Source organism: Vidua macroura, chromosome 9 (genome assembly GCF_024509145.1).
Source record: "Vidua macroura isolate BioBank_ID:100142 chromosome 9, ASM2450914v1, whole genome shotgun sequence".
Lineage (NCBI taxonomy): Eukaryota > Metazoa > Chordata > Aves > Passeriformes > Viduidae > Vidua > Vidua macroura.
The window spans coordinates 1,081,298-1,104,996 of record NC_071579.1 but is presented as its reverse complement, the minus strand read 5'-3'; the positions used below and the strand labels follow the sequence as shown (position 1 = coordinate 1,104,996).

The 23,699-nt window shown below is 48.5% G+C and overlaps 1 protein-coding gene across 9 annotated transcripts in view; it reads left to right on the top strand.

Moving 5' to 3' along the window:
• Window positions 1-23,699, top strand: part of PACS2 (phosphofurin acidic cluster sorting protein 2) — a 76,433-nt gene that overhangs the window by 17,359 nt on the left and 35,375 nt on the right. For 6 of the 9 annotated variants that reach the window (XM_053984971.1, XM_053984970.1, XM_053984969.1 and 3 more), the window contains exons 2-8: window positions 9,258-9,345; window positions 12,342-12,431; window positions 16,292-16,417; window positions 18,454-18,616; window positions 19,671-19,744; window positions 20,489-20,569; window positions 22,663-22,722. In XM_053984971.1, coding sequence (XP_053840946.1) covers window positions 9,258-9,345; window positions 12,342-12,431; window positions 16,292-16,417; window positions 18,454-18,616; window positions 19,671-19,744; window positions 20,489-20,569; window positions 22,663-22,722 — 682 coding nt within the window. The remainder of the gene's footprint in view (window positions 1-9,257; window positions 9,346-12,341; window positions 12,432-16,291; window positions 16,418-18,453; window positions 18,617-19,670; window positions 19,745-20,488; window positions 20,570-22,662; window positions 22,723-23,699) is intronic. The other 3 variants (XM_053984977.1, XM_053984973.1, XM_053984972.1) reach the window with 1 other exon arrangement.

Sequence of the window (23,699 nt, the reverse complement as noted above, 5' to 3'; positions counted from 1 at the left end):
TGATTTGGGAACATCCTTTGAGCTGTGGCCAGAGAACAAATGGGTTGCCAGTGTTGCAGTCCCATGGTGAAAGCACCTGTGCACAGGTGAGGCAGAGCTGTGGCTCAGAGGTCGGAGTGCACAGCTGAGGTGCTGTGAGCATTACACAGGGTGTTCGGTACAGCTGTAGCAATTTTAGAAATTGCTCTTTTTGGAGCTGGTCTTTCTCCTGGCCTTCCTTCTTGATCTGCTGTTGAAGACATTGGGGTTTAGAGTTTCAGTTCTCCTGCCTCCTTCCCTGTTGTTCAAGTTGTTCTGTATTTTTGCACGCTGGAGAGAAATCATATTTTGGGGCGCTAAATAGTTCTCCTGTATTTTAGGCACATTGGGAATTGTGCAAAGCAATTATGTTTGAAACTTCAGTAACTAATTTTGATCCCTCTTTGATTGTCAGACCATTCATCTCTGGAGTCAGGGGAGAAGGGAGGCAGCATTAAACATGGGGCAGCTGAAGGAATAGTGCAGAGCATTGACTCTGAGAGGCGTTGGGGTGGCTGGCTGCACATGCCTGTCTGAAAGAAGGCCAGAGTGGCAGGCTCTCTGCAATGGGAATGGCACTGGGATCTGTGAAGTGTTCTCCTAGCCTGAAAGCAAGCCCGCCGGCAGCATGCTTTGCATATTTGATTGCTGTGCTGGCTAATACCAAACGTACCATCAAAGTTCACAATGGATTTCACTGCTGCTAGCTGCTCTGCCTTTACTCTTACAGGACACTGAGTTCTCAGTAAAGAAGAAAACAGCATTTCTAAATTATGGCTGTGTGGTTCTCCCAGCTTGTATATGTTGGGCCACATGGCAAAGTTCACAAACAAAAGCCTCTTCACTGGTACTTGATACAGCTGGTTTAAATCAAGGTTACAGAAAGTGGTTGGGAATGATCCACCTGCCCTAGCTTTGCTGCCTTGGGTTCAGATGGGTCAGCAAAGGAAAAATCAAGTTCAAAACCAACCATAAAACCCATGCCCAAAATTCATTTTAAAAAACTCCTACACCAGTTTGCAGACAGTCTGTTTATTTGAAACAGTGTAATGTGGTTGTCTTCCAAAGGAGCACCAAGTCTGAAGAATTACATGACATCAGGATCCTGGCTTTGAGTGGGAGGGCCATGTGCCTGACTTGCTAGTCAGCTTGGAATTGTTCTTGGATGGCTGAGTGAGAAGTAATTTGATGTGACCCATGGTGTGAGCCAGTCTGGTCCCTGGGGTGACAGGTTGTTCAGCTCACCTCTGTGTCAGGTGATGTTGTGGGAGCTATTTGAAGTGGAGAGAAATTAGGCAGAGAGATGGCACACTCTTCATGCCCTGAGAGCAAGTTCAGCTTTGGCTACGCCAAGAAGCCATGTTTTTCCTTGACTGCTTTCCTAGCTGGAGGCTTCCCTAGCCTTCCTAGGCTTCCTAGTCCTGCTTTCTTCTGCTGAAGAGATCACAGTGACGGATAACCCGAGCAGAACTGAGCCTTCTTTACGAGCTCTTCTGACGTGAGCCTGAAGTCCAGGCTTCTCTTGGCATCGTTTTTTCCTCTTGATGGCTGATTTACAGGCAAAGGGGGAAACCAGAATGTTTGAGGCAGAATCCTTTTTCTCTAAAGATCTGTGGGCCTTGGGGGCAGTGTGCTGTGACTGGGCCTGTGCTGTCTCCCCAGGTTCCAGGTGGGGAACAGGAGCGTGCGGAGCACAGTGGGCCCTTGCTGTGGGCTGTTCAGCAGTGGGAACAAAAAACCAGAATGCCGGCCTGCGGAGGGGAGCTGCTGGGGCAGTGCTTGTTCGGAGGACAGCGTTCTTGCCGCAGCACTGAGGGAGGCTTTGCCATCAGGCTGCTCGGGAGGGAGCGAGCAGCGACGAGCCGTGTGTCGGAGGGGCCGCTCTGTTTGTCGCACGGCTGCGGAGAAGTCGCTGACGTGCGGCTGTGACAGCCCCAGTTGCTGTGGAGATGTTCCAGCTCCCAGCCCGCTGCTGCTGCTGTGTTTGGGGATGCTGTGCTCAGGGTTGAGGCGTGGATAGGGGAGGAGAGTGAGGCTTATCCGGGCAAGGCAGGTGCTGGAGAAAACCTTGAGGCACTTTCTTTAACCCTTTCATCTCGCTGACGGTGCCTGTACCAGAGCTGGCTGCCACAGGGAGGATTCCCTTGGGTGTGTGCTGGAAGGCTGGGTGCTGCCTTTGTTCTTGCAGCCGGCTGCAGCACTGGCAGCTTGGGAGTGGGATGCTGCTGCAAACCTGGGCAGATGTGCTGCTGCAAACCTGGGCAGATGTGCTGCTGCAAACCTGGGCAGATGTGCTGCTCCACCACATGAGGCGCGTTGGACATAGCAGGAAGCCTTTAGCTCCGATGGTCCTTCTCAGCTGCTGGCGACTTCACGCGGCTCCTGCTAGTCCTGGAGGGCTTCAGGGGCAGGTGGGAAGGGCTGTGGGCAGGCAGGGAGTGCTCTGTAGCATGCCTGGAATAGGCAATCCTGGTGGTCAGCCTGCTGTGTGACAGGCACTGCTATCTGGGGCAGGTTGCATAAGGAAGGCACGCAAGTGTGAGCCAGGGAGTGGAGGGCTTCTGGGTTTGTATCGGCTGCCAAAGTCTGTCCTCTTCATTCCCCACCCCCTGATTTGGTTTTTTGAGTCTCCTTTCGGTCTAGGGCGTGATTCATTTGCTCATTTGTGTATCTGTTTCTTTGCCAATGTGTGAGGTGTTTGGTGGGAGCTGCTCTCCACACTGGCTGGCCCATGTAAACTTTGTGGGTTGTGCCTTTGCTTTATTGCTGACTAGCTGAGAAATGAGGCCCGAGCTACAGAAATGGCTTGTCCAGCCCACATCCTAAAGGCTCCCCCTCCCTGACAGTGGTGTTTTGGCAAAGCTCAGTAGGTGCTCAAATGGGAGATTGGCATTTCTGGGCTCTACTGCAGTCCGTGGGTGTCTCCTGCAAGCTTGTGAGACCCACAGCTGCCACAAGCCTTTGGTCTGATGGATGTGGCTGTGCCTGGTCTGCCTCCATCTCCTTCCTTGGTGGTGCCTCTGGCTGCTCCAGCTACTACTGAATGAATACAACAAATACCAAATGTGTTTGTGTCATCTGTAATACAGAAAATGTCATCCTGATGTCTGTCAAAGGAGCCTTAACCGTGAATCAGCCTTTCCTTATTTGCTGACTTTATTCTTTAAAGCTAATAAAGTGTTTTCCTACTACCTCAAAACTTTGAAAACATTGATCAAACCTGATTCACCGGTACCACAGGCACTTTCACTGATGCTCACTTTGGTATCAGGATGCTGTGCTAGTCCTGTTGTTCTGGATGCTCTGTTTGGAAGAGGCAAACCAGGAGAGATGTATTTAACTACATTTGTGTCCGTGCCTGGCTTTGCAGGCAGCATGGTGTGAACATGTAGACAGATGACTTTGAGCGACTCCTTTATACTCTGTATCCTGTTTGAGAAACAGATTTAATCCCTGTTTTGTCAGTGGTTGGGTTTTTTCCTTCCTTTAAGTCACCCTGTAAAGGGATTTGAAATCATCAAATTGAAGAGTAAGAAACCAATGTATAACAATGTGTGCAGGAACTGAGATCCAACTGAGGCCAACACATGTGTGAAGAGCTACCCCTGCTCTTGCTGAGATGATTTCCTAAAGGGTGAGAAAGCTGCTGCTCAGTAGCCCAGTTCAGAGCATGTAGCTGGAGGTGAGCAGTTGGTGTCAGACAGGCTGATTTCCTGCAGGTGTGACTTGGAACACGTCACATCTTGGCCAGGTAGTCAGAGCAGTTGTGTGTGACACAACTGCCATGAGAAATTCTGCTTGGCTCCCTGAAGAGTGTGTGGAGCTGTGGAGGTTTGGCTATAACACCTGTGTGTTCCACCAGCACTGCTGTGTCTCAGCAGTGCCCTTTCCTTCCCACATTACTGAAACACTAAGAAATGAGATGTGCCAATGGAATATGTAAACTCTGCTTTTTGAGTCAGGGTGATTTGGCTTGCAGGGACCCTTATCCTTTTGTGCCCTTGGTGAGTCCCCTAGAGCCAGCCAGCAGTGTCTTTATCGACTGAAGGAAGACATCTCTCAGCATTTTCCAATTGTTACATTGGATTAGAGTATCTAAGCTCAGATGTTCTTTACTGGTTGGTCATATTAACTTCAAGTAGCAAATGTGCCCATGTGGAGTTCTAGGATCTTGTAAAAATCTTGTAAAAATTCTGCAGAATTTTAAGACGTCCACCCCCTTTTGCTTGCTCAGTTTGGAGTAGGCATATATGTCATTTATTTGAAGTGAGTATTTCAGCTATAAAAGGATAGTGTCTGGCTGTACATGTGTGTCCTTGTGAGGTCCTGGGTAGAACCTGTTGTGTAAAATAAGCTGCCATCCTCCTACCTGGCTGAACAAGACCTGCTTGCTCCAGCATTTCTATAGATCTTAGTCTCCAGAATCTTAAGAGCTTAATTCTCTGTATGAATGCTGGGAAGAGGATTTTAAGATCCTTGAGAACAAGAACAATGAAAATACTAGTTCTGCAATTGTTTCCTGGCTGCCTTACTCAAATGGATCTATAGCCAGAATAGCTGATTAAAGGTCAGCTTAGTGGGACATGTGAATGAAGGACTATTAGGTTTGTTTGCAGGTTACTCAGGTTATGTTTCTGTCATGGCAGGAACTGGGATGCCTCACCTCTGCCTCCTCTTTTGATTTCACCTTGCCCAGGAGCCTCCCTGACAATGCAACCAGGATTAGATCACGTTGAGGGAGTTATCTCAATAAGCTTTGGAAAGTGAGGAAGCACTTTCCTGAGGCTCCTACTGCTGCCCTTGCCCAGAGCCCAAATCTGATGTGTCAGTGTCATCAAAAGACAGTACTTCTGCCCTGCTTTCTCCCCTAGTTAGCTCCTAGGCCAATACAGAGCCCTGCCTTTGGCATGTAAGTTCAGCAACAAGTTTGTCCATGTGCTGTTCTTTTCTTCCTGAGAAGCTGCTGGTGCAGCTGGCTCTTGGTGTGCTGCAGACATCCATACCTTCCTGAAGCAGCTGTCTCCCCAAAATGCTGTGCAGGGCTCTTGGCTCGGGCCTGTCCTGCACAGATGCCCCCGTAGCTATGTGCAGAATGGCCCTGTTTGGCTGGGCAAGCTTGTGTAGGTGGGTGTCTCCCTCCAGCTCTCCTTCCAGTGGCTTGTGGCTTATTTTGGGACTGATGTGGGTGTAAACAGTCAGCTTGAAGCAAAACACTCAATGTGAACGTTGAAAGCACCGGACTAGGAGGCTGCTTGCTGTCCTGAAATGCTGAAATAACTTGGATGAGGTGAATCTGTCCAGTGGCCAAACAGAAACCAATTCCTTCCTTATAGCCAGCGGCTGATTGAGGTTTTCAGACCTCAGAGGAGAGTGCTCCTGGCACAAAACACTTTCTCTAGGAACAGTTCTTCACAGCTCTTAACCTCGACAAAGGGTATCTGTGTACTACAGTCTTCCTGCCCCAGCTCCCATCTTGTACTTGGAGTCCCCTATAACTGTGGATGCATCCTGTTATTAATCTCTACTTCTGTGGGGTTTAATTAAAATGCAGGTCTTTAATTTTTAATTTTTCCTTCCTGTTGATTCGACTGTCTCTGCGTGAACAAGGTCTCGGTACAATTACTGTGCTTCCTGTGGAGAAACAGACATTTAATTCAGCAAGGCTGACTTTTTCTTGGGGGGAGCTTATTTTCCTGATCTTCCTACTCAGAGGGATGCAAAAGCAAAACATCCAGTGAGTAAAGAATGCGACACTTCATTTGGTTGTTCTGGACGCGTTTGCTGCATCTCAGTTACCAAATTGTTATGTTCCTTGCAGAAAACTGCCTCCTTAAGCAAAGGGCTCGTGATGAAGCTGCTCAGCACAACTTGCATTAGCAAGGCATGTTGATCCCATTGGATCAGGTCGAGGTTTCTCTTCAAAACTCTGCTCTTGCAGCAGTGCTGTAAAAAGATGGAGTTTTATTGTAGCATTAAGCTTGTCTCATGATTTGTTGACCTGAGAACGGGACCAGGCAAGCACCTTGTGCCTGCTTGCCGTGTGGGCACGTGAGGGACCGGAGGAGACAGAGGCTCCTGCTGCTGTTTGGGACCCAGCTGAGCTCCTGGCAGGGAGATCAACTGTGACCCTTCAATAACGGGTGGAAATACTGGCTCTCAGATTTCCATTGTCCTTATTTAAGTCCGCTTCAGCTAACTTAGTGCTTTTGCTAACTGAGCTCTCCTTGTGCAACTGTAGGTCACTGCTGAAACATGCAAAGAAAGGATTTCTCTACACCTCCTGAATTGCAGTCCCAGGCTTTCAAAATACTTCAGGTTCTTTCAGCTCCAGACCTGAGGCTTCCCCAGTTCCTCTTGTGTGTTCTAGGTTATTTTCTGTGTTGACAGAGATGATGTCTATATGTATCAGACGCTTCCAAAAGTAGCTTTGTTCTTCCTCCATGTCTTTCCAGCTCCACCCGCGTCTGTTCTGTTTTACTTACCAGTGTTCAACCTAACAGGCTTGTTGATAGAAGTGGCTTGTGAGGCTGATGCCTGTTTTGACCCCTGAGACTTCATGGGAGTACAGTGAAACCTTGGTGAAAGATAAGTGCACTGTTATCAGAGGCAGTTATGGCACACAGATCCTTGCTGTACCTGTGAGTAGTTCAGAATCCTCATGCTGCTGGCAGGACATACTTGGCATGTACCTTTCGTTGTGGTTTGAGTAAGGTATGGCCCCTTTCTGCCACATGTTCTGAAGATTGCTTTGATTTGTGAGCTGCCAATTTAGACTGAAATAGCGTGTTGAGGGTAAGAGTGATTTGATGGGATTTAAACTGATTTTTATCCATCCCCCACACACCCTGCTCCCCGCGGATGGAGAGGATAAACATTCCATTGTTTTTTGTGTGAAGTGCCTTTTAGTACCAGCAGCCCAGCAATGGGGGATGAAGAAAGCAGATGTGTCCCATGTCTTTTTAAACTGCTTTTGTTTTTCTGATCACTGTAAAGATGGCTTTTAATTTTTTAATTTTTTTTTTCCCAAGCAGCAAGTGCTCCGCAGGGTTTGATCAAAGCTCATAAATGATGAATTGAAGGAATGCCCAGCGGAGAACAGAACGCCCTCCTTGTGCTCTGCTCTGTGTGCTGAGAACACCATTGTTTCTTCCCGTACCTTTTCCATCCTCGAGCTCGGGGCTGGAGAGAAAAGGCCTTTGTTCCTTGCCTGTCAGCTGAGACAACGCCAGTGTGTTGTCCTACCTCTGCTCTCAGCACCTGACTGGCCGGAGCTCTGTGGTTTTGGCAAGCTGAGCACAATTGTCCTCCAGCTACAGCGTTACAAAGAAAACAAATGGCTTCACAGCCTCCTTCCTCCAGATCCTGGCCCTGCTGCTGCTGCTTCACCGCAGCAGCCACGTGTGTCTGTCTGTGCCTGCTGTACCATTTGGGATGCAGAGGAAAAGCCAACACCCTCTCCCGTGCTCCAGGTTGAGAGATGCAGCTTCACCCGAGTCCAGCGCACACAGCTGCTGGCAGGGGGACAGGAGGGGACAGAGGCCCAGGCTGTCCTGGTTTTTCTACCTCTTTGTAATTTCTGCAGCATCTCTGGTTGTGCTGTCTTGCAATGCAGATCTCTGCAAAGGAGAGAGCTTGTAGTTCTCTCTTTCTCTTGTTTTTGGGGAGTTTTAGCAGGAACAAGAGCTTTGCAAATGAGGAGGGAGAACAGATGGCCTGGGCTGGGGTGGAGAAGGGGCTGGCAGGGACATGTTTGGAGAGGTGCTGGAGTGCAGACCGTAAGACTGGCTCTTCCCTGCTGCTGGCCCTGTGTGAGAGACCAGAGTTCGGGCAGAGCCACGGGTGCTTCAGGATGAGACCAGCAGTACTTGCTTCAACATCTGCCCCCACTCCTGTTGGGAAGAGCCCTTAGCTGCGTCTCTCCTGCTGTTTTGCACCCAAGCCCATCCTGTGTACCCTCAGGCATTGCAGCAAATGAGTGGAAAAGGTGCTGGAGGTGCAAGTCAGCCTTGCAGTGCTGCATTGTCAGGCACCTGGCACCAGTGTGAAGTACTGTAGTTCAAGTGCAGGTTTCAGTCAGTGACACTTGTGCCAAAATCCAGCATCAGCTCCTCTTTCATTCCCATCTACTGCTGGACTTCACCCCTCTGTGAACAGCCCTGATGTTATGCTTGATCTGGGAGAAAGAGCTCGGCTGTGGGTTTGAGAAGAGCAATACTGATGCCTGCTAACATTCCGTGCCAGAGGCCAGAGATGCCCATGCCATGGAGTAAGGACCTGACACAAAGGCAGTGCTGGCTCCTGGCCAGCGTGACAGATGATGTCTAGTCACTACGGCCTGCCCAGCAACTTTCTCTGGCCTCTGCTATCCTCAAACTGAGCTGTCTTGGCTTCAGGTTTATCTTTGCCTGAAGTTTGTTTGTGGGTATGCCTTCTGAAGTCCCCCAGCTGTTTCTGTGAAACTGTGACAGCACCAGTGCCATGGTCCCGTTACCTAGAGCTGGAACTGGGCTGCAGAGGCCGAATTCCATCTGCTCCCAAGCTCCCTGTGCTGGGAGGCAGAAGTGCAAACAGCTTTAACCAGAACAATGTCGCATTGCCTGGGTGAAGAATGTGATTTACTTGCATATGTGTGGCATGTGAACACCAGGGCCAGAGGGCACCACTTGAGTCCTCTCCTTTCTCTTTCCTTTTTTTCTCCCCCTGCCCTTGCCTGAGCCACTTGCTAGCACTTTTCTTTGGGGGTGAGGAGAAGAATGTGTGGGTTGACAAGAGGAGGTGGGAGCGAGATCTTTGGGAGCCAGGAGTCTGAAACTGAAAAAGCCAACAATCTAGGAAAGTCTTGTAGACAAGTTTAAAATTAGATTGACCCTGTGCTTTCATATTGCTGGAATTTAATTCCTCTGACCCTGAAGCTTTTGGTCTGACTCAAAGCAAGGGTTCCCAGGCTGTGGTCAGTGGAGACCAGTGCTGTCTGGGGCTCTCGTGTGGCCGTGGGTCTGTATCAGAGACAGATGCACCTCCTGTCCACCTCCTTGTATTTATGAAAGGTTGGAGAAATTCAGTTTTGAGAAGCCAAGGAAGCCTCAAATATTTCTGCTGTCTTTGTCTGTATCAGCGTGGGGCTCGTGTCTGGAGCCTGTTCTCCCTCAAACTGGGATACTGCTGTGTGTAAAAGCTGATCAGAGCTTTTCCTTTTTCGGACATGATTGTAACTGTTTCTCTTCTGTTCCTGTTTGCAGGTTGTGCAGCTTGACATTAAAGAAACTGGTAGTCTTAAAGGAATTGGATAAGGAGCTTATTTCTGGGGTCATTGCTGTCAAAATGCAGGTAATTACTGCCCCGTTCGATGAATTGTGTTGTTTGACTAAAAATACTGGCAGGTGCCCAAACTGAGCTTTACCTCCACGTAAGGATCCACAGACTTCTTCAACTTTTGCAGCTTCCACGTTGCATCCACAGACTTCTTTCCAAGTCCATCAGGGTGTTCTGGATCTGTGTGGAGAAGGGTCTTTTCTGACCTTTTCTGTCCCAGACTGTTTTCTGGCCCTTCTCCCACATTCCTAGCTCATTTCACTGTTGTAAGCGAAGAATATTGTTCACTGATGTCTCAGCATGAGCTTATCTGCATGTAAAAATGCTCTTCACAGATCACATGTCCCCTTTTCTTCCTGAGCTGGCATTAAATCCAAGCCTGGTCCTCTATTTACCAGTCTGGGGCTGAACATCTTGGCAGCTGGGTCGTGGTTTGGGGGAGTCTGGGCCTTCCTCTGCTGCTGGGCAGCTCTGCTATCGAGTCTGTAGCCGAGCTTGTCAGTGGGTTTGTAGGGTGCCTGTACAGACTAATTGCTTTCCCTAAAATACAGTTGTCATCCTAGGTAAATAAGCCACTTTACAGCAGATGTTTGTGCCATTTAATTAGGAGCCTCCATGTAGGTCACTCTGCCTGGAGGCGGGCTGGGGAGGAACGGGGCTCGGCTCGGCTGGGCTCACGTGCTCCCATCACTGCAAACCCTGAAGTGCTTAACGAGGAGAAGCCTAGCAGACCTACAAGTAGAACATTAACTGGGCTGAAAAGCTGCTGCTTTTCAAATGAAGAGCTAGGCAAACCCCTGCAGAGAGCCGGTTGTGTCAAAGCACGCAAAGTCTAGTTTGGAAGGTGCAATCAGGGAGGAAAAACACATAGCTGAGGATTTAATTGGTATCTCTCATCTCTGAGTGGTCCAACTGGGATAAAAATGTGCACCTCTAGGTTGGAGGGGCTTCGTGCACCCACAGCAGAGAGCATAAAAGCAGGGAATTGCTTCACACACCTGGATTTGTGGAGCCTCAGAAGAAGCACTGCTGTGGGTTTCCAGGCTGTCAGATACTGCTTATCAAGGCTGAAAGCTTTCCATATGTTTGTACTCCTAGATGATGAATGCATCACTGTAAGCACCTGAGGCTTGTCAGAGACTGATTTATGCCCAGAGAGTGCCAGACTTGGGTTGAAGAATTCAGAAGCTTTTATTAGAGCAAGACCTTCTTTTCCTGTCCAGATTACTGCTGCTTACGCTTTCTGCAGGTGAAAGCTTGCCCCAGAGCCACGATCCAAAGGGAATTTTAACACATGGGAGTTTTCACGTCCCATTTTGTGTATGTGTTGGGGTCTGCGTTGCTGCAGGGTTCAGGCACTGGAACCTGAGCAGTCCTCTCCACACCAGGCAGGCCCTGCTATTAAAAATCCCTTCAGAGCTTGCAGGTTATGATGCTGATGCTGACAGGCTTTTCCAAGGATGCTTTATTTGCCAGCGCTCAGGTTTCTGACATGGCTGTTGTTTGAGGCTGGTGGTACTGGATCATCAAATACCTGGTCTCTGTCAAATGACTGCCTTTGTGTGGGGAATTGCATGCGAGTTGTCAGACACCAGAGCCCTTCCAGAGGGGATGACTGAATTCAGACCTAATGAGAGCATCTTACCTGCATCTCCCATGTTTCCTTGCAGCCTCCAGAGCAGAGATGTTCAAAGAGTTGTCAGCTGTATTTCCCGAGCCGTTGCTCTGTTTATCTGCTGCGGTCTTTTAAAAGCAACTATATTTGGTCTTTCATTAGATTTTGGTTGCGTAACCAGTAAAGCAAGATTGCTGCTATTAGGAGCTTTGCACAAATGGAGCAGCTGCTGCTGTCGCCGGTGGCCAGGCTGGCTGTGCTTCACTTGCACGTGTGCTGCTTGTCCTGGGGGCAGCCCGTGGGTGCCTGGCCCTGCTCTGTTGTGTGCTGTCAGATCTGCTGCAGCTCAGGCACCTCGGCGTTCCCAGAGAGGAGCTGGAGCTGTGCAGGGCTGAGGCCCCGCTGCAGATCATGGCCTTTGCCGGGGCTGCCTTTGGGGAGGAGGGGATGTAGACGAGGCTCTGCTGCTGTCTCATCTCCTGATGCTCTTTGAGGCTGATGGGGCAGACCACATTTCCCCTTGGATGTAGCTTGGAGGTGTTTACCCTCCCCGCCTCCCCCCAGGCTGTCTCTGATTTCCCAGATGCTGCTTTTTTGAGAGCTACAGTTCTGTGCTTCTGGGAGACCAGCCCGTCTGGACAAAGCCAGATCTGCAGCCTCAGCAGAACATCGAGCCAGAGACCTCTGAAACTTGCCACTGTGTTTGAACAATGCAGAAGGGTTTGCTAGGCAGCAGTCTGTCATGTTTTCCTGCTAGTTTTCCTTCAAACATTCCCTGAAATGAAATGCTCACACAGTAAATAGCCTGGTAACTCTGTTAGCATAAGGCAGCCCACACACAGGGTTGATTTGGAGTTGCCCTGTGATACATTAGCTCTCCAGACTCCACTGAGATGCTTAGTGATTTTTTTCTTTAATATCCCTAGCTACTGGCAATTGTTTAAACATGTTAAAGTCCCCATTTTCCCCAGGGAGGGGTGTATGCACAAAAAGAAAAGCCCAGCCTGTCATGGCTAACGCCGGGAGATTTAAGCATGATGCTGCAGCCTCCAGACCCAGGAGACGAAGAGCCTTGTACCTATTGGCTGAAGTGAAAATAGGGGACTTCAACTCCGGGGATGGGGGTTGACTCACAGCTTTTCAATGCTGGCGTTTGGCAGAACAAAAGCTGTATTGTTGCAGTTAAGGACAGTAAATATGCCCAAATCTTTATTAGTCAAATATCTCCCTTTCATCTCATTAATATTTCACAGAAGTACAAGGTCAGAGCCATCCGTTCGCTTCTCTGTGGTAGTCCCTGACAACGTTTCCTGGTGTGCAGTAAACAGGGCTGGGATGGGATGTGAGAGGTGGCTTCGGGGCAGTTCACCCGGTGCTGGACTTTGTTTCTGTGCAGGGCTCCAAGCGCATCCTGCGGTCCCACGAGATCGTGTTGCCCCCGAGCGGACACGTGGAGACGGAGCTGGCGCTGACCTTCTCGCTGCAGGTAGGCTGGGACTGGCTGCTCCTGGGCTGCCTTTGCACAGCTGCTCCCTCGGGCTCGTTTGCAGGGAGCAGGGCTGCGTGCTGGCTCCGAGGTGCACGTCCTCGTGAGCAGCAGCACAGCTTGTCTGAATCGCCTCTGGGCGCTCGGGGGCTGGAGCAGGGTGCTGCTTCAGTGTTCTTCCACAGTGCATCCTGGAACGTGAAGGCTTTGCAGGCTGAGCTCTTCAAGGTGTAGCTGTGGCAAGAGCTGAAGCAGAGCACGTTGGCTCTTTTTTGCCTTTTGTTTCCTTCTTAATGAGCAGGCAGCGGAGGATGGCAGCCGTGAGGGTGGTGTGGAGTGTCAGGCTGACAGAAGGCTGTAGTAGGAATGAGTCAGGTGAGCCTCGGATTTGGAGCTGCTGAGGGAGGCACTATTTGGGGAAGCAGGAGCAGTGTGTTTATAGTTACTCCTAGCTCTGGAGTCACAGGAATAGCTGTGAATTGGAACAAGTGCATTTTTTGGTTCCTCTTTTCTCCAAAGCCTGCTGCCCTGGTGCTACCTCCTGAGCAGGGAAATAAGGTAAATTAAGGGCTGGCTTGCTGAAAGTGAGAGACAGGATCCTGCACACGTAGAGCAGAGCCAGACAGACCTCAAGAGCATTCATACCTGGATTATCTTTGTTTTGTGACTGTGGGTTAGATCTCGACTTCAGGACTTTGATCTGGTGAGGAGAAAGGCTCAGGTGGTGATGTGAGGCTGGTTGTTACTCAGACCTGTGCAGAGCTGAAGCAGGTAAGCTTTCATTGCAGACAGATGATAACCCTGCAGCTGCCCAAGCAGAGGGCTGGGTTAACTGCAGCATTGCATCCCCTCCTTTGTGAACAGGAATAACCAAGCTGCATGCCAGGAATATCTACACCTGGATCCTGTGGCTGCAGCTTTCCCATGGTTGGGAGCAAAGCTGTAAAACAAGCCTTGCAAAACAAGGTCTCCCTCTGCCAGTCCTGTGTCAGCAAGGAGCAAGTCTGCAGATCTTTTTGGAATTAATTTGGATTATGGTGTTTTGGGTTGTTTTTTTTTTTTTCTGGGGCTCAGAGCAATGCTGCAGCAGGATGCAGAGCACTGCCTTTAACCCTGTTTCCCCTGATGGGGCTGGGAATTGAGCCAGAGCAGGAGAGAGGAGTGTCTGTGACACTGAGCCTTCAGCAGAGGTGACTGAGCTTAAAGCAGAGATGTGCTGCTGCTCTCTGACTGCAGGAAGGGTTGGTGGTCTTGGATGCAGTAAGGCCTGGGAAGCATTCTTGAAATGGCACAGCTGGATTTTTATGGCAACTTTTACTGCTGCTTAATTGGACAATGGCTGAAAACTACTTCCAGTTTAATTCAGCTACAATCTGAATTTAGTGCCTGGCATATATTTGAGAGGGGTGATGGGCCACAAAGTAAAAGCATGTGGGTGTCGCAGAGCAGGGTTTTGTTGTCTTGCAGCAGTCAGTGTTTCCATATTACACGGTCAGCTCTCGACACCTTACACCTGGCTTTGTGCTACCTGCCTGGATTTGCAGCCCCTTGTGCCTTTGTGCTGCCTGCCTGCTCAGTTCCTGCTCCTGGGTGACACTGCTGTCCTTTGCACGGAGTGTTCCCTTGCCAGAGCTGAGCTAGGGGCGTTCTGCTGCCTGGTACAACCGTGAGCAGCCCCTGGTGTCTGGCAGGCCTCTGCTCAAACTGAAGGGAGGAGTTTCCTGCTGCTCTGTTACACAGCTGAGGCTGGAGTTAGGGCTGTATCCAGTCCTGCTTCCCGTCCTAGCTAGGGCTAAAGCTGAACCAGCAGTAGCCCTTCAGGCAGAGGAGCTGCCACCACCCTTCCTGCTGGAATGTCTGCTTCTCCTGACCCACACTTCTGTGGGTTTCACAGAGCCCGGGGAAATTCCCCACATATTCCAAGCACAACATCACAGTTCTCTGGCATTAATTAAGAGCTCTGCACTTAATTCCTGTCTTTAATCTAATAAACCTTTCCAGATGGGAGAGATTGTATCATTGGAGCTTCAGAAAAAGTCTTGCCCTGACTCTCACTGTTCTGGTGTGTGCATTTTCTCACCCCTCAGAGGTGCCTTGAGGTGTTTGGTGCTCCCTCTAAAAGCTTTCAAATGTTTTGAGCCAAACTGTTTTCCTCTCCAGTCTCTGTCATGGATTGACAGTCACTGTGAAGTTTGTGTTGAAGCAATTCTAAGAGCTGATAAGTCATGGCTGGTGTTAAAAAAGCTGGACTGTGCTATGCAAATAGCTCGTCTTTTCTTCTGGAGGGCCTTGCTTTTAATGGAGGAGCTGAGCGGCCTCAGTCTCTCTGTTCCTTCTTTTACCACCTCTCATCAGAGGTGGCCAGGCAGTACACCTGAGAAAAACAGAAACTTGTACATCTATGGACCTGAGGCGCTTGGTTTAATCCCAGAAAACTGGACACATTCAAACTGAGCTGGCCGGGGACCAAGGGTGACTTGGGACTTCAGTTCTAGGTTTGTACTTAAGCAGCCTTGGTGTGGCTCAAATGCTGTGAACTGAGAGCAAGGAGTCCCTCTTCCCTGCTACCCTTCCACATGTAGAAGGGCCCCAGAAGCAAGGAAATGGTAAATTTGGGTGTGAAAGGTGCCTCTGGCTTTTTGAGCCCCTCCTGCCCCTTCTCTCCAATAACTTTCTTCCATCCTTCTTTAGGGATGTTGCACATCTGTAGAGTCACAGGCTCTGTGTGTTTTGAGATTGTCTTTTAGTTATGTGGACTGTTGTTCCTCTCTTCTGCAATGCCTCTACCTCAGGAAATGAGCGGTAGATCTTGCCCTTGCAGGGCAATCAGCTAATTAGTATTCTTCTTGTTTGGGTGGCCACTGCTCCCAGCTCCCTGCAGAGCAGTCAGGCTTGCTCTGGACTGCAAATTAATATCTCAGGGCTTTCTGGTGGTGTTTGCTATTTGATTTTATCAAGTGTTTTGATGGGCAGGAAGTTAATTTTCAAAATAGCCCAAGGGAAAAAAAAAAAAAAAAGAAAGTAGTTCTTCCCTGCAAAAGAAGCATCCTTTGCTTGGGAATGTCCTCTTTGAGATCCCAGCAATTAGGTTCTCCTGTCTGCTGGTTACTTAGTACTATTTATGTTGTGTATTTGGAGCACGCATCCCAGTCTCCTCTTTTCTTGGGATGAGAACTGGTCAGGCTGCTGCTTTATCTTCCCTTGAAGACTTTTCTTCCTTTGGACAGCTTCTCCTTCGTGGTTATGGTTAGCCTTACTCATTCCCTAATAGTCTCTGCTTGACTTCATAGCTTTCTCTTCCTGGGGACTTTCTGGAGGAGGTGTATAAACAAATGTATTATTTTGTATGGAACATGCCTTGGGAGGATTTATGTCTTTGCAACATAACCTGGCAGTCGGACAGGGTTTTTTTCTTGACTTAATTACTAAAAATACAACCAATTGAGAAGTGTCCTTGTGCTGGAGGGAAGGCAGTGTCCTGCCAAGTGTGTGGGGGTCTGTGGCTGTCCCTGCCACTGGCCACTGCTTGTGCAGGGCAGCACCCAGGCCTCCAGTTCTGGGCATCCTCTGTTTAGCTGTTGGGGAAAGCGTCTCCTGGAGGCTGCCCATCTCCCTGGGCCCAGCCCTTCCCAGACTGAGCAGCTGCTCTGTGTGCCTGGATTGTGTTTTTGGGGTGCCTGTTCGAACTGTTTGGGCAGAGTCTTCCCTGGGATAATGAAGAATGGCACGCTGAGTGTGAGTGAGCTGCAGGCACTTAGGAAAGCCCTGGAGCTGTTCCTTAGGAATGCGGGTTATCCATGAAGCTTGGGAGATATTGCCAAGAAGCAAAATGAACTTTTTCACTGTGTTTCCCACCTCAGTACCCTCACTTCTTGAAGAGAGAAGGCAACAAGCTCCAGATCATGCTGCAGCGGCGGAAGCGGTACAAGAACCGAACCATTTTAGGCTACAAGACCCTGGCTGTGGGATGCATCAACATGGCTGAGGTGAGCTGCTCTTCACGTGGTCTGCTTACACACGTGGACATCTTCCCTCCTCTCCAAACCCACTGTTGTCACTTTCCTCATTGAGAAGTACCTGACAGGATTTCAGATAGCTGTCTTAATAGCTGCAATCAATATTCACAGGGCAATATTTTAACCAGATTTTATTGCTGAGTGATAACACTGAGCGTTTTTCTGCCTCATATCTTAATAGCTAAAGCTTTCAGAAGGATACCTGGTGACCTTTTGAGGGTTTTGTTATCATTTTGTGGCTTTATTAGGGTTAGGAGGTCCAGATAAAAAAGTGCAGAACGAGACAGAGTCACTTGGGCAAGCCTTCCAAGCCTGAGAAGTGGTAAAGTTAAACCAAGATTTGCTGTGCTTCTCAATGCCACAGTATGAGAGTTCAGGATTAAGTAATTTCTCTCATTTTGCTTGTAAAACTCTTGGCCATTGTTATTTCATGGCTGTTGGTAATTTAGGTGGAGCTCTATTCATGAGAAGTAAATGATAAAATTAATGCTGGAGTCAAGTATGGGTAAATTATTCACAAAGGCTTTCTGAATGGCATAGCTCCATGCTTTGTTACTTCATGCCTTGTTTAATCTCTGCTGTTTCAGTGTCTGAGTGTTTAGAAATGGGCTTAGCAGTAGCAAGTTCAGTTTCACACCAATATTTTTCATCAGACTGCATTCTGTCAACAAATGACTTTTATCCAAAATAAGCCAGTGTTATGCTGTCGTGAGTTGTTATTATTTTAAATAATTCACTCTAAAGACTGCTTCTCTTGTGCGAGTGCAGCTTCCCTCAGCCTTGCAATGAATGGTGAGCTCCTTGTTTGAATTGGCCAAGTGCATGGTGTTGCAGCTAACATTTTTCCTGTACTGTTTGATTTGTTGGACAACCAGAAAGTAAATACTGCTGTAAGGCAGAAAACATGTGGGCCCATTAATTAGAGTCATTGCTGAACTTCTAAGTGTTGGGCATTTGCTGCTGCTACATGTGGTTTTTCTTATGTCTGTTTGTAGTGTCAGCTGACTGGGGTTAGAAGGTCAAAAATGTTCAAAGGTTCATGGTGTTAGGAAATAGCTGCTCTCCAGCTCATCTGGAATATTTATGAAATTGAAGTCTTCAGGAAAATGGATTTTATAAGCTTCCCCCCCCCCACTTTTGGAGGGGGGATGATGACCCCTAAACTCCGCTGACTCATTTCTTAAAACAAAAAAAAAAAAAATCTCTTAAGCTGTTGAAACAAAGCAGTGGATTGGAGTTGAGAGTGAGCAGTTTCAGAGCAGGGGAACATATGTTCCTCATCAGCTCAGGTCTGTTTAGGTCCCTGGGAGGAGCTGACAGAGTGGCCTGGTGTGTGTTGGAAAGCTGCTGTGCAGGTGAGGGGATGTGCTCACTCACTCTGGTGGGGCAAGAGAAGATCACAAGATTCTGGGGAGAAACCTCTGAGCTGTGAGTGGCAAAGGAAGGAGAAACCTGCACCAAGATGTTCCTCTGCCTTCACCACTGACTTGTTTTTCATGACCTGCTGCTTCATTGTCCCGGGGTGGTGGCGGGTTCCTCTGAGATTCATGTGTCAGCTCTCCACAGTAAGGATATTTTGCTTTAGGAGGCACTTTACATCTGTATCTCACCAAGAATTTTTGATTTTACGGGCTCTTTTGCTAGGTTTTAAAAGACAAAATCAAGTTCCTTAATTAGGTGTTCAGAAGGTGGGTAACTTGATAATTCAAATCAGTACTGTGCTGGGGAAGCAAATACATAGTAATGAGCTAGTCAAGTACTCTGCTTCAAGGATGAGCTAATCAGCTGTTAAGCTCAGAATATTTTTCGTTTCCTTCCATCGCTTTCATTAGAAGTCAGCTAAAATCTCAACTAGCCTTGTGGATTGCCTGCAAGTGGCTCCTGTGGTTACAAGGTCCTGGAAATGTAGAGGAACTCCATTAACACAAATAACTCTTGTAGTATGCAAATGATACAAGTTTAAATACACTTAAATGCAGATTTGTTCCGCTTAATTTCTGTCCCAGGTCATGCAGCACCCTACAGAAGGGGGCCAGGTTCTGAGCCTTTTCAGCAACATCAAAGAGGCTCCAGTGAAGGTGGCAGAAATCTGGATCTTCTCCTTGTCAAGTCAGCCAATCGACCATGAAGACAGCACCATGCAGGCCAGCCAGAAAATCAAGTCTACAGGTAAGAGTCCAACCACATTCTCTGAGGACCAGTGTCTTCCTGAACTAGCTGGAGTTAAATTACCCTACCTGGGCTTGGATGCTTCCTGGGACAAATGAGGACTGGTTTGCACAAGTTGCTGTGTCTATAAATGATCAGTGCAAAGCAAACCCACTTTGCAAGAGTGTTGCTGTGCAAGCAGGGAGTGTGACAGGAGTAGGGAACTGAATTGTCAGAGCTTCTCCTGCACACCTGAGCCATCCAGCAAGGGTTGGCTGTGTCCTCACAGCGCTCTCCCAGCATTACTGGTGGTTGTTTTGAGAGCCTGTAGCTTCTCACCTGGCTATCAGTGTTGTATTCAGGAGATTCACATTTAAGCTACTCTTCTGTCTTCTTTTTCCTTTGAGTATTCTACAATAAATTTCATGAACTTTAGATGAGACCTGCAAACTTGCAGCATGTTTTGCTGGGGATGATGGCCTGTCTTAACGAGTGTAAATCCATGATGTTGTGCTCTGTATAAGGAAGTCACTGGGTTCAGGTTTGTGGTGATGTTTTTCTGTGGTACCAGCCCTTTGCTCACTGCTGCAAGAGTGACCTGCTGAAGGTAGTGCACGTAGATGTTTGTGTGCTGTTGCCTGGGGCCAGGCAGCTTACCTGAAGGGTCATTCCATAAAGGTTTTGTCATGCTTCACTTGCCCCTTTAAGTCAGTTATGCACATGTTAGGGGGGAAAAGTAATTTCCCTTGTGGAGAAACCTCTTTGCTTGCTGCTGTCTACCAGGTGGTTGGTACTTTCCAGGAGGAAGTTTCCTCCTCCTACTAAAAGGAGGAGGTGCCTTATCTGTGTCTGGTCCTTCCTTCTTACTGGGTGTGTTTCTCCTCATTCCTTTCCTCCAGAGGATTCCCGTCTCACTGGTTCTAGCATGGATAGGTGCCTGCTAGTTTATCTTCTCCTTGTGTGCCTCCTTTCTCGATTTGTGGCTTTAGCTGGCCTTTTCTGCTCCTGAGATGAGACCATGCCCTCACCTTGAAGGAGTTTCACAGGATCTTTCCCCTCTTTCCTTCCCTTTCAGACAACTATTCCGAGGAAGAGTACGAGAGCTTCTCTTCTGAGCAGGAGGCCAGTGATGATGCCGTACAGGGCCAGGTACTGTTCAGGGCATGGCTTCTCCCTGCGAGGGCTCAGCGGAGCATGTGCACTCCCAGCTCCTGCCTGAAACTAAAAGCCTATTTCTGTATCTAAACCACGCCAGTGTGAGACTGTTACCAAGTGTTCAGCTGCAGTGGAGAAGGCCTGCACAGTAACCCATTTCTTCTACCGTGCTGTGATTTATCTGTTCACGTGTTTGGACTTGAGCTCCCTGGAAAAGCGTCAGCATCCTTGTGCTTCTCTGCTTAATGGTCAGGGCGTCATTTGATTGCTTCTGTAGTGCTGGTTGGATTCAAAGAGCCCAGCTGCATCCCCGGCTGTAATTAAAGGGGCAGCAGGGTCCGAGGCAGCCTTTAGTCTTTAATACCTTTTGCACAATAGGTCCTTAGGGAGAATCCCCTGACTAGATGTGAGATGCTTTTGAGTTTGGGTCTTACTTGCCTTCAGACTCTGGCATCACCTGTCAGAGGGTGCTGAGAGAGGGACCCACCAAAATGTGGGGCTGTGACTCTCCTTGTTCCTTGAATGTAGAGCTAGGCTGTTTTGCTTCTCCAAGCTGTTATTCCTGTCCCTGCAGACTTGTCTCACTTCCTTTTCCCTCTACTGTCGTAACTGCAATTAAAGCAAATGCTGGATGCCTGGAAGACACAGCAGCAGGTTCATTTTCCTAGAAGGAACATTTTTAAATGCTCACGTGTCGCAGAATCACAAAGGTAACACGGGAATCCTCTTTCTGTTCAGGATTTGGATGATGATGAGTACGAGATGGGGAAGCCCAAGAAGCAACGGAGATCGATAGTAAGAACGACGTCCATAACCAGGGTCGGTGGAAATTAGTTTTACTAACACTGATGGGGTTTGGCCAGGATGTGCAGTGCATGTGGCTTGTGGGAGACCAGACACGCTGGCCCAGCATGGAGCTTGGGGGCATGGTCACATCATGTGAAGAGCTAGAAAAAGCAGCCAGTTCAGGCAGTGGGACCATCCAAGGTGTGTGCATGTCTTGAGTGTCCCTTGGCTGCAAGGGTGAGGAGCTCCAAAAATCATGCAAGTCTATGAAATTCCACCCCGATGAAGAAACCAGTGCAGGATCCATGCTCATGTAAGTCCTCAAAGTAGCTCTAAGTGAAGGAAAGCTCTCCTGTTTGTGCTCTGTGTGGGAGAGGCCAGTGGGAAGTTCTCAAAATGAAGTGGTTTAGTCAGGGGTTGGAGCTTGATGGATAAACTTCAGGTGGTGCATGTGGTGCTGAGGCAAAAAAAAGCAGCTGGATATGATATATATAGAAGCTTTAGAAAGATGCATGTGGCTGTTCACCCTCCCCCACAAGCATGGGTGTGCCTGCAAAGCTGCACTTGTGTGGAGCAGGGACTTGTGCTTCACCACACCATGGTCTAAGGCTGTTTCTGAAGTCCATATTTTGATGAGGTCTGAAATAAACCCTGTTTTGACCTGAATCTGTCACTATAAAGATCCTTTCTGTGAGACCAGGAGTGTGCTGGTTCGTACCCTTGCTGTCCATATTGTTTTGAACAGGGACCAGTCAGGACAAAATCCACCACTTGGTATTAAGCAAGGAACTCATAAGAGGAATGCCCTTGTAGCCCTGACCTCTGAACCGATGCAGAAGGTCCAGCTGGTGCAAAACTGGGTTTGGTGATGCCAGTTGAGTTACCATCAGCCCAGTTCCAAACCAGATCTGCTGTCTGTGAAGCCATTCAGGCCAGCAAACAGCTCTTGCCATGTCACCCTAGCTGCTGCATGCTGAGTGTCCCCCCTCTGTGGGCTGCTGAACTGGCCACAGGTGTTGTCATGGATGGTTTTGCTTCACGCCCTGAGCCAGAGGAGAACTTTCATTATTGTGAGAGCATCAGCCTCAGGGATGCATTGGGGACAGAAACAGGGCTGTCTTGGGAGAGTGTGCTGGATGTTTTTCCTCGAAGCTTCAGCTGTCTAGAAGGAGTTGCAGGATAGGAGTGCAGAGATAAAGGGTGCAGTCTGGGGTCTGTGTGAAGTGTCTGAGGCCTGAAGAGTGGGGAGTAGGCAGTTGGACTTGCAAGACCTCATGAGAGTCAGCAAATGAGCAACTTTCTTTGCCTCAGAGTGGCCCATTTCCTTCCCTTTCCTCCTGACACAAGAATGCCACCTCAGATGCTCTGTACCAGCACTGAGACCTGGGCCCTTCTTGACAATGTGCACATCAGGTTTGTCAGTGACAGGCAGACAAGGGCTGAGCAAACCTCAGCTCTTTGATCCTGCAAAAGGGGAGCACCTGGAGGTGAGCAAGCACAAGGGGAGGGCAGCAGTTTGCCTTGTGTTGTTCTGGCCTTGGTTCCTGCTGTGTCCAGGATCTGGGAGTATGACTCGAGAAACCTTTGTGTGATGGGGCAAGTGCTGAGGATAAGTGCCACAGCTTTTCACCAGTGCTGCTAGTGAAATAAATGAGCCTGTCATGCAAACTCCTGAAAAAAAATAAAAAACCAACATGTTTTGGTGGTAAAAAATCACATTTGTTCTTAGGGTCAGTGGGTATTTGTCTATGTTGGCTTACCCTTGTTAAGAATCAGAAAGGTTGACTGTCAGGTTTTTTCCAGGAATGTATCAAAAAGGCGCAGGGAGGTGATCTGGCAGAGAAAAATGGTTATCCATTATGTGTCCAACCAAAAGTGGAGTGCCATCTTTTAGATTTACAGTGCTCAATGGAGTGGGACCTACCATTGGTGGTAATGAAGTTATCACAGGTGTGGAAAAGCTGATTTCAGTGTAAGGACAGCAGAGAGGTGGTCTGTGGTGCTGGGTATTGTTTGATTTTAAACAGCAGTGTAGCACCAGTGTCAGATGTGTCCAGCTTCTTGCAGGCTGGTAGAAAACGGCTCGCTTAATGCTTCACTTATGTAAAAGTGTCTTTCATTTCCAGCAACAAAACTTCAAACAGAAGGTTGTGGCATTGCTGAAGAGGTTTAAAGTGTCTGATGAGGTGAGTAATTCCTTCTGTAAACCTTCCTGCTTTGCGTGCTGCCCTCCGCTTGGTGCATCTTGCTTTAGTCTTCAGGAACACTCCCCTGTTTCCTCCTGTTCCCTTCATTTTGTTTTCAAGTCCACAGTGGATGTGACCTTTCCTTACACCCTGGCCTTGCAGGGAGGCTTGAGGGCCAACTTCTAAATGTCAGCAAGCGTTTTTGTAGATGAAGTTTTATCAAAAGTGGATTTTGGCAGCTGTGTGCGTACCCATTAGTTCTGCAGATTGCTTTGAAATTATCTTTCAAATTATCTTCTTTCCGTTCAAAGGAAAGCAGTCCAAATGGTGTGTATTGCTTGTGAAGTTAAAGCCCAGCCTGTTTGATCATCTTACTAGAACAGCCAGGCAAGACATGAAAAACTTGGATAGGGAGCTCAGTCCACAAGAGTCAGCTGCTGGGTCAGAGCAGAAAAGGATGGAACAGATCCAAACCCCAAGGAACCTGTGCAACATTAAGTATCTAATACAAAAACACTTAACATCTCCTTTGGCTGCGTGGCTGTGTGTTGATTCTGTGGCTTGTGGGAAGGAGTGAGTAACTCCTCGAGCCTCCTTACTCTTCCAAGCAGTCCTGTTAGCTTTGCTCTTCTTCCCAAGTAGGCTCGGCAGAGGCAGCACCCACAGCTGAGAGCTCAGGCAGCCAAGCTGCTGCTTTTTTCTGGAGCTGCCACTCCAAAAGCAAGCTCTGGACAGGGCACAGCCCCTACTTGCTCCGGGATGTGTGTAAAAGCAAGTTCAGTGTGAGGTATTTGTTCTCCTTGCCTCTGCCTGGCAGCTGATCCTCGTCCGAGTTTCAGGCGCCTCCTGTGGACATTTTTGGGTATCAAATCAGGAGGTGTCAGGGCTGCTTTTTCAGTAAAACCCAGTACATGCTACACTGTTGGGAATACTGGAATTTTGTACTGGTTCTAGGAAGACTGAGATTCCTTTGGAGC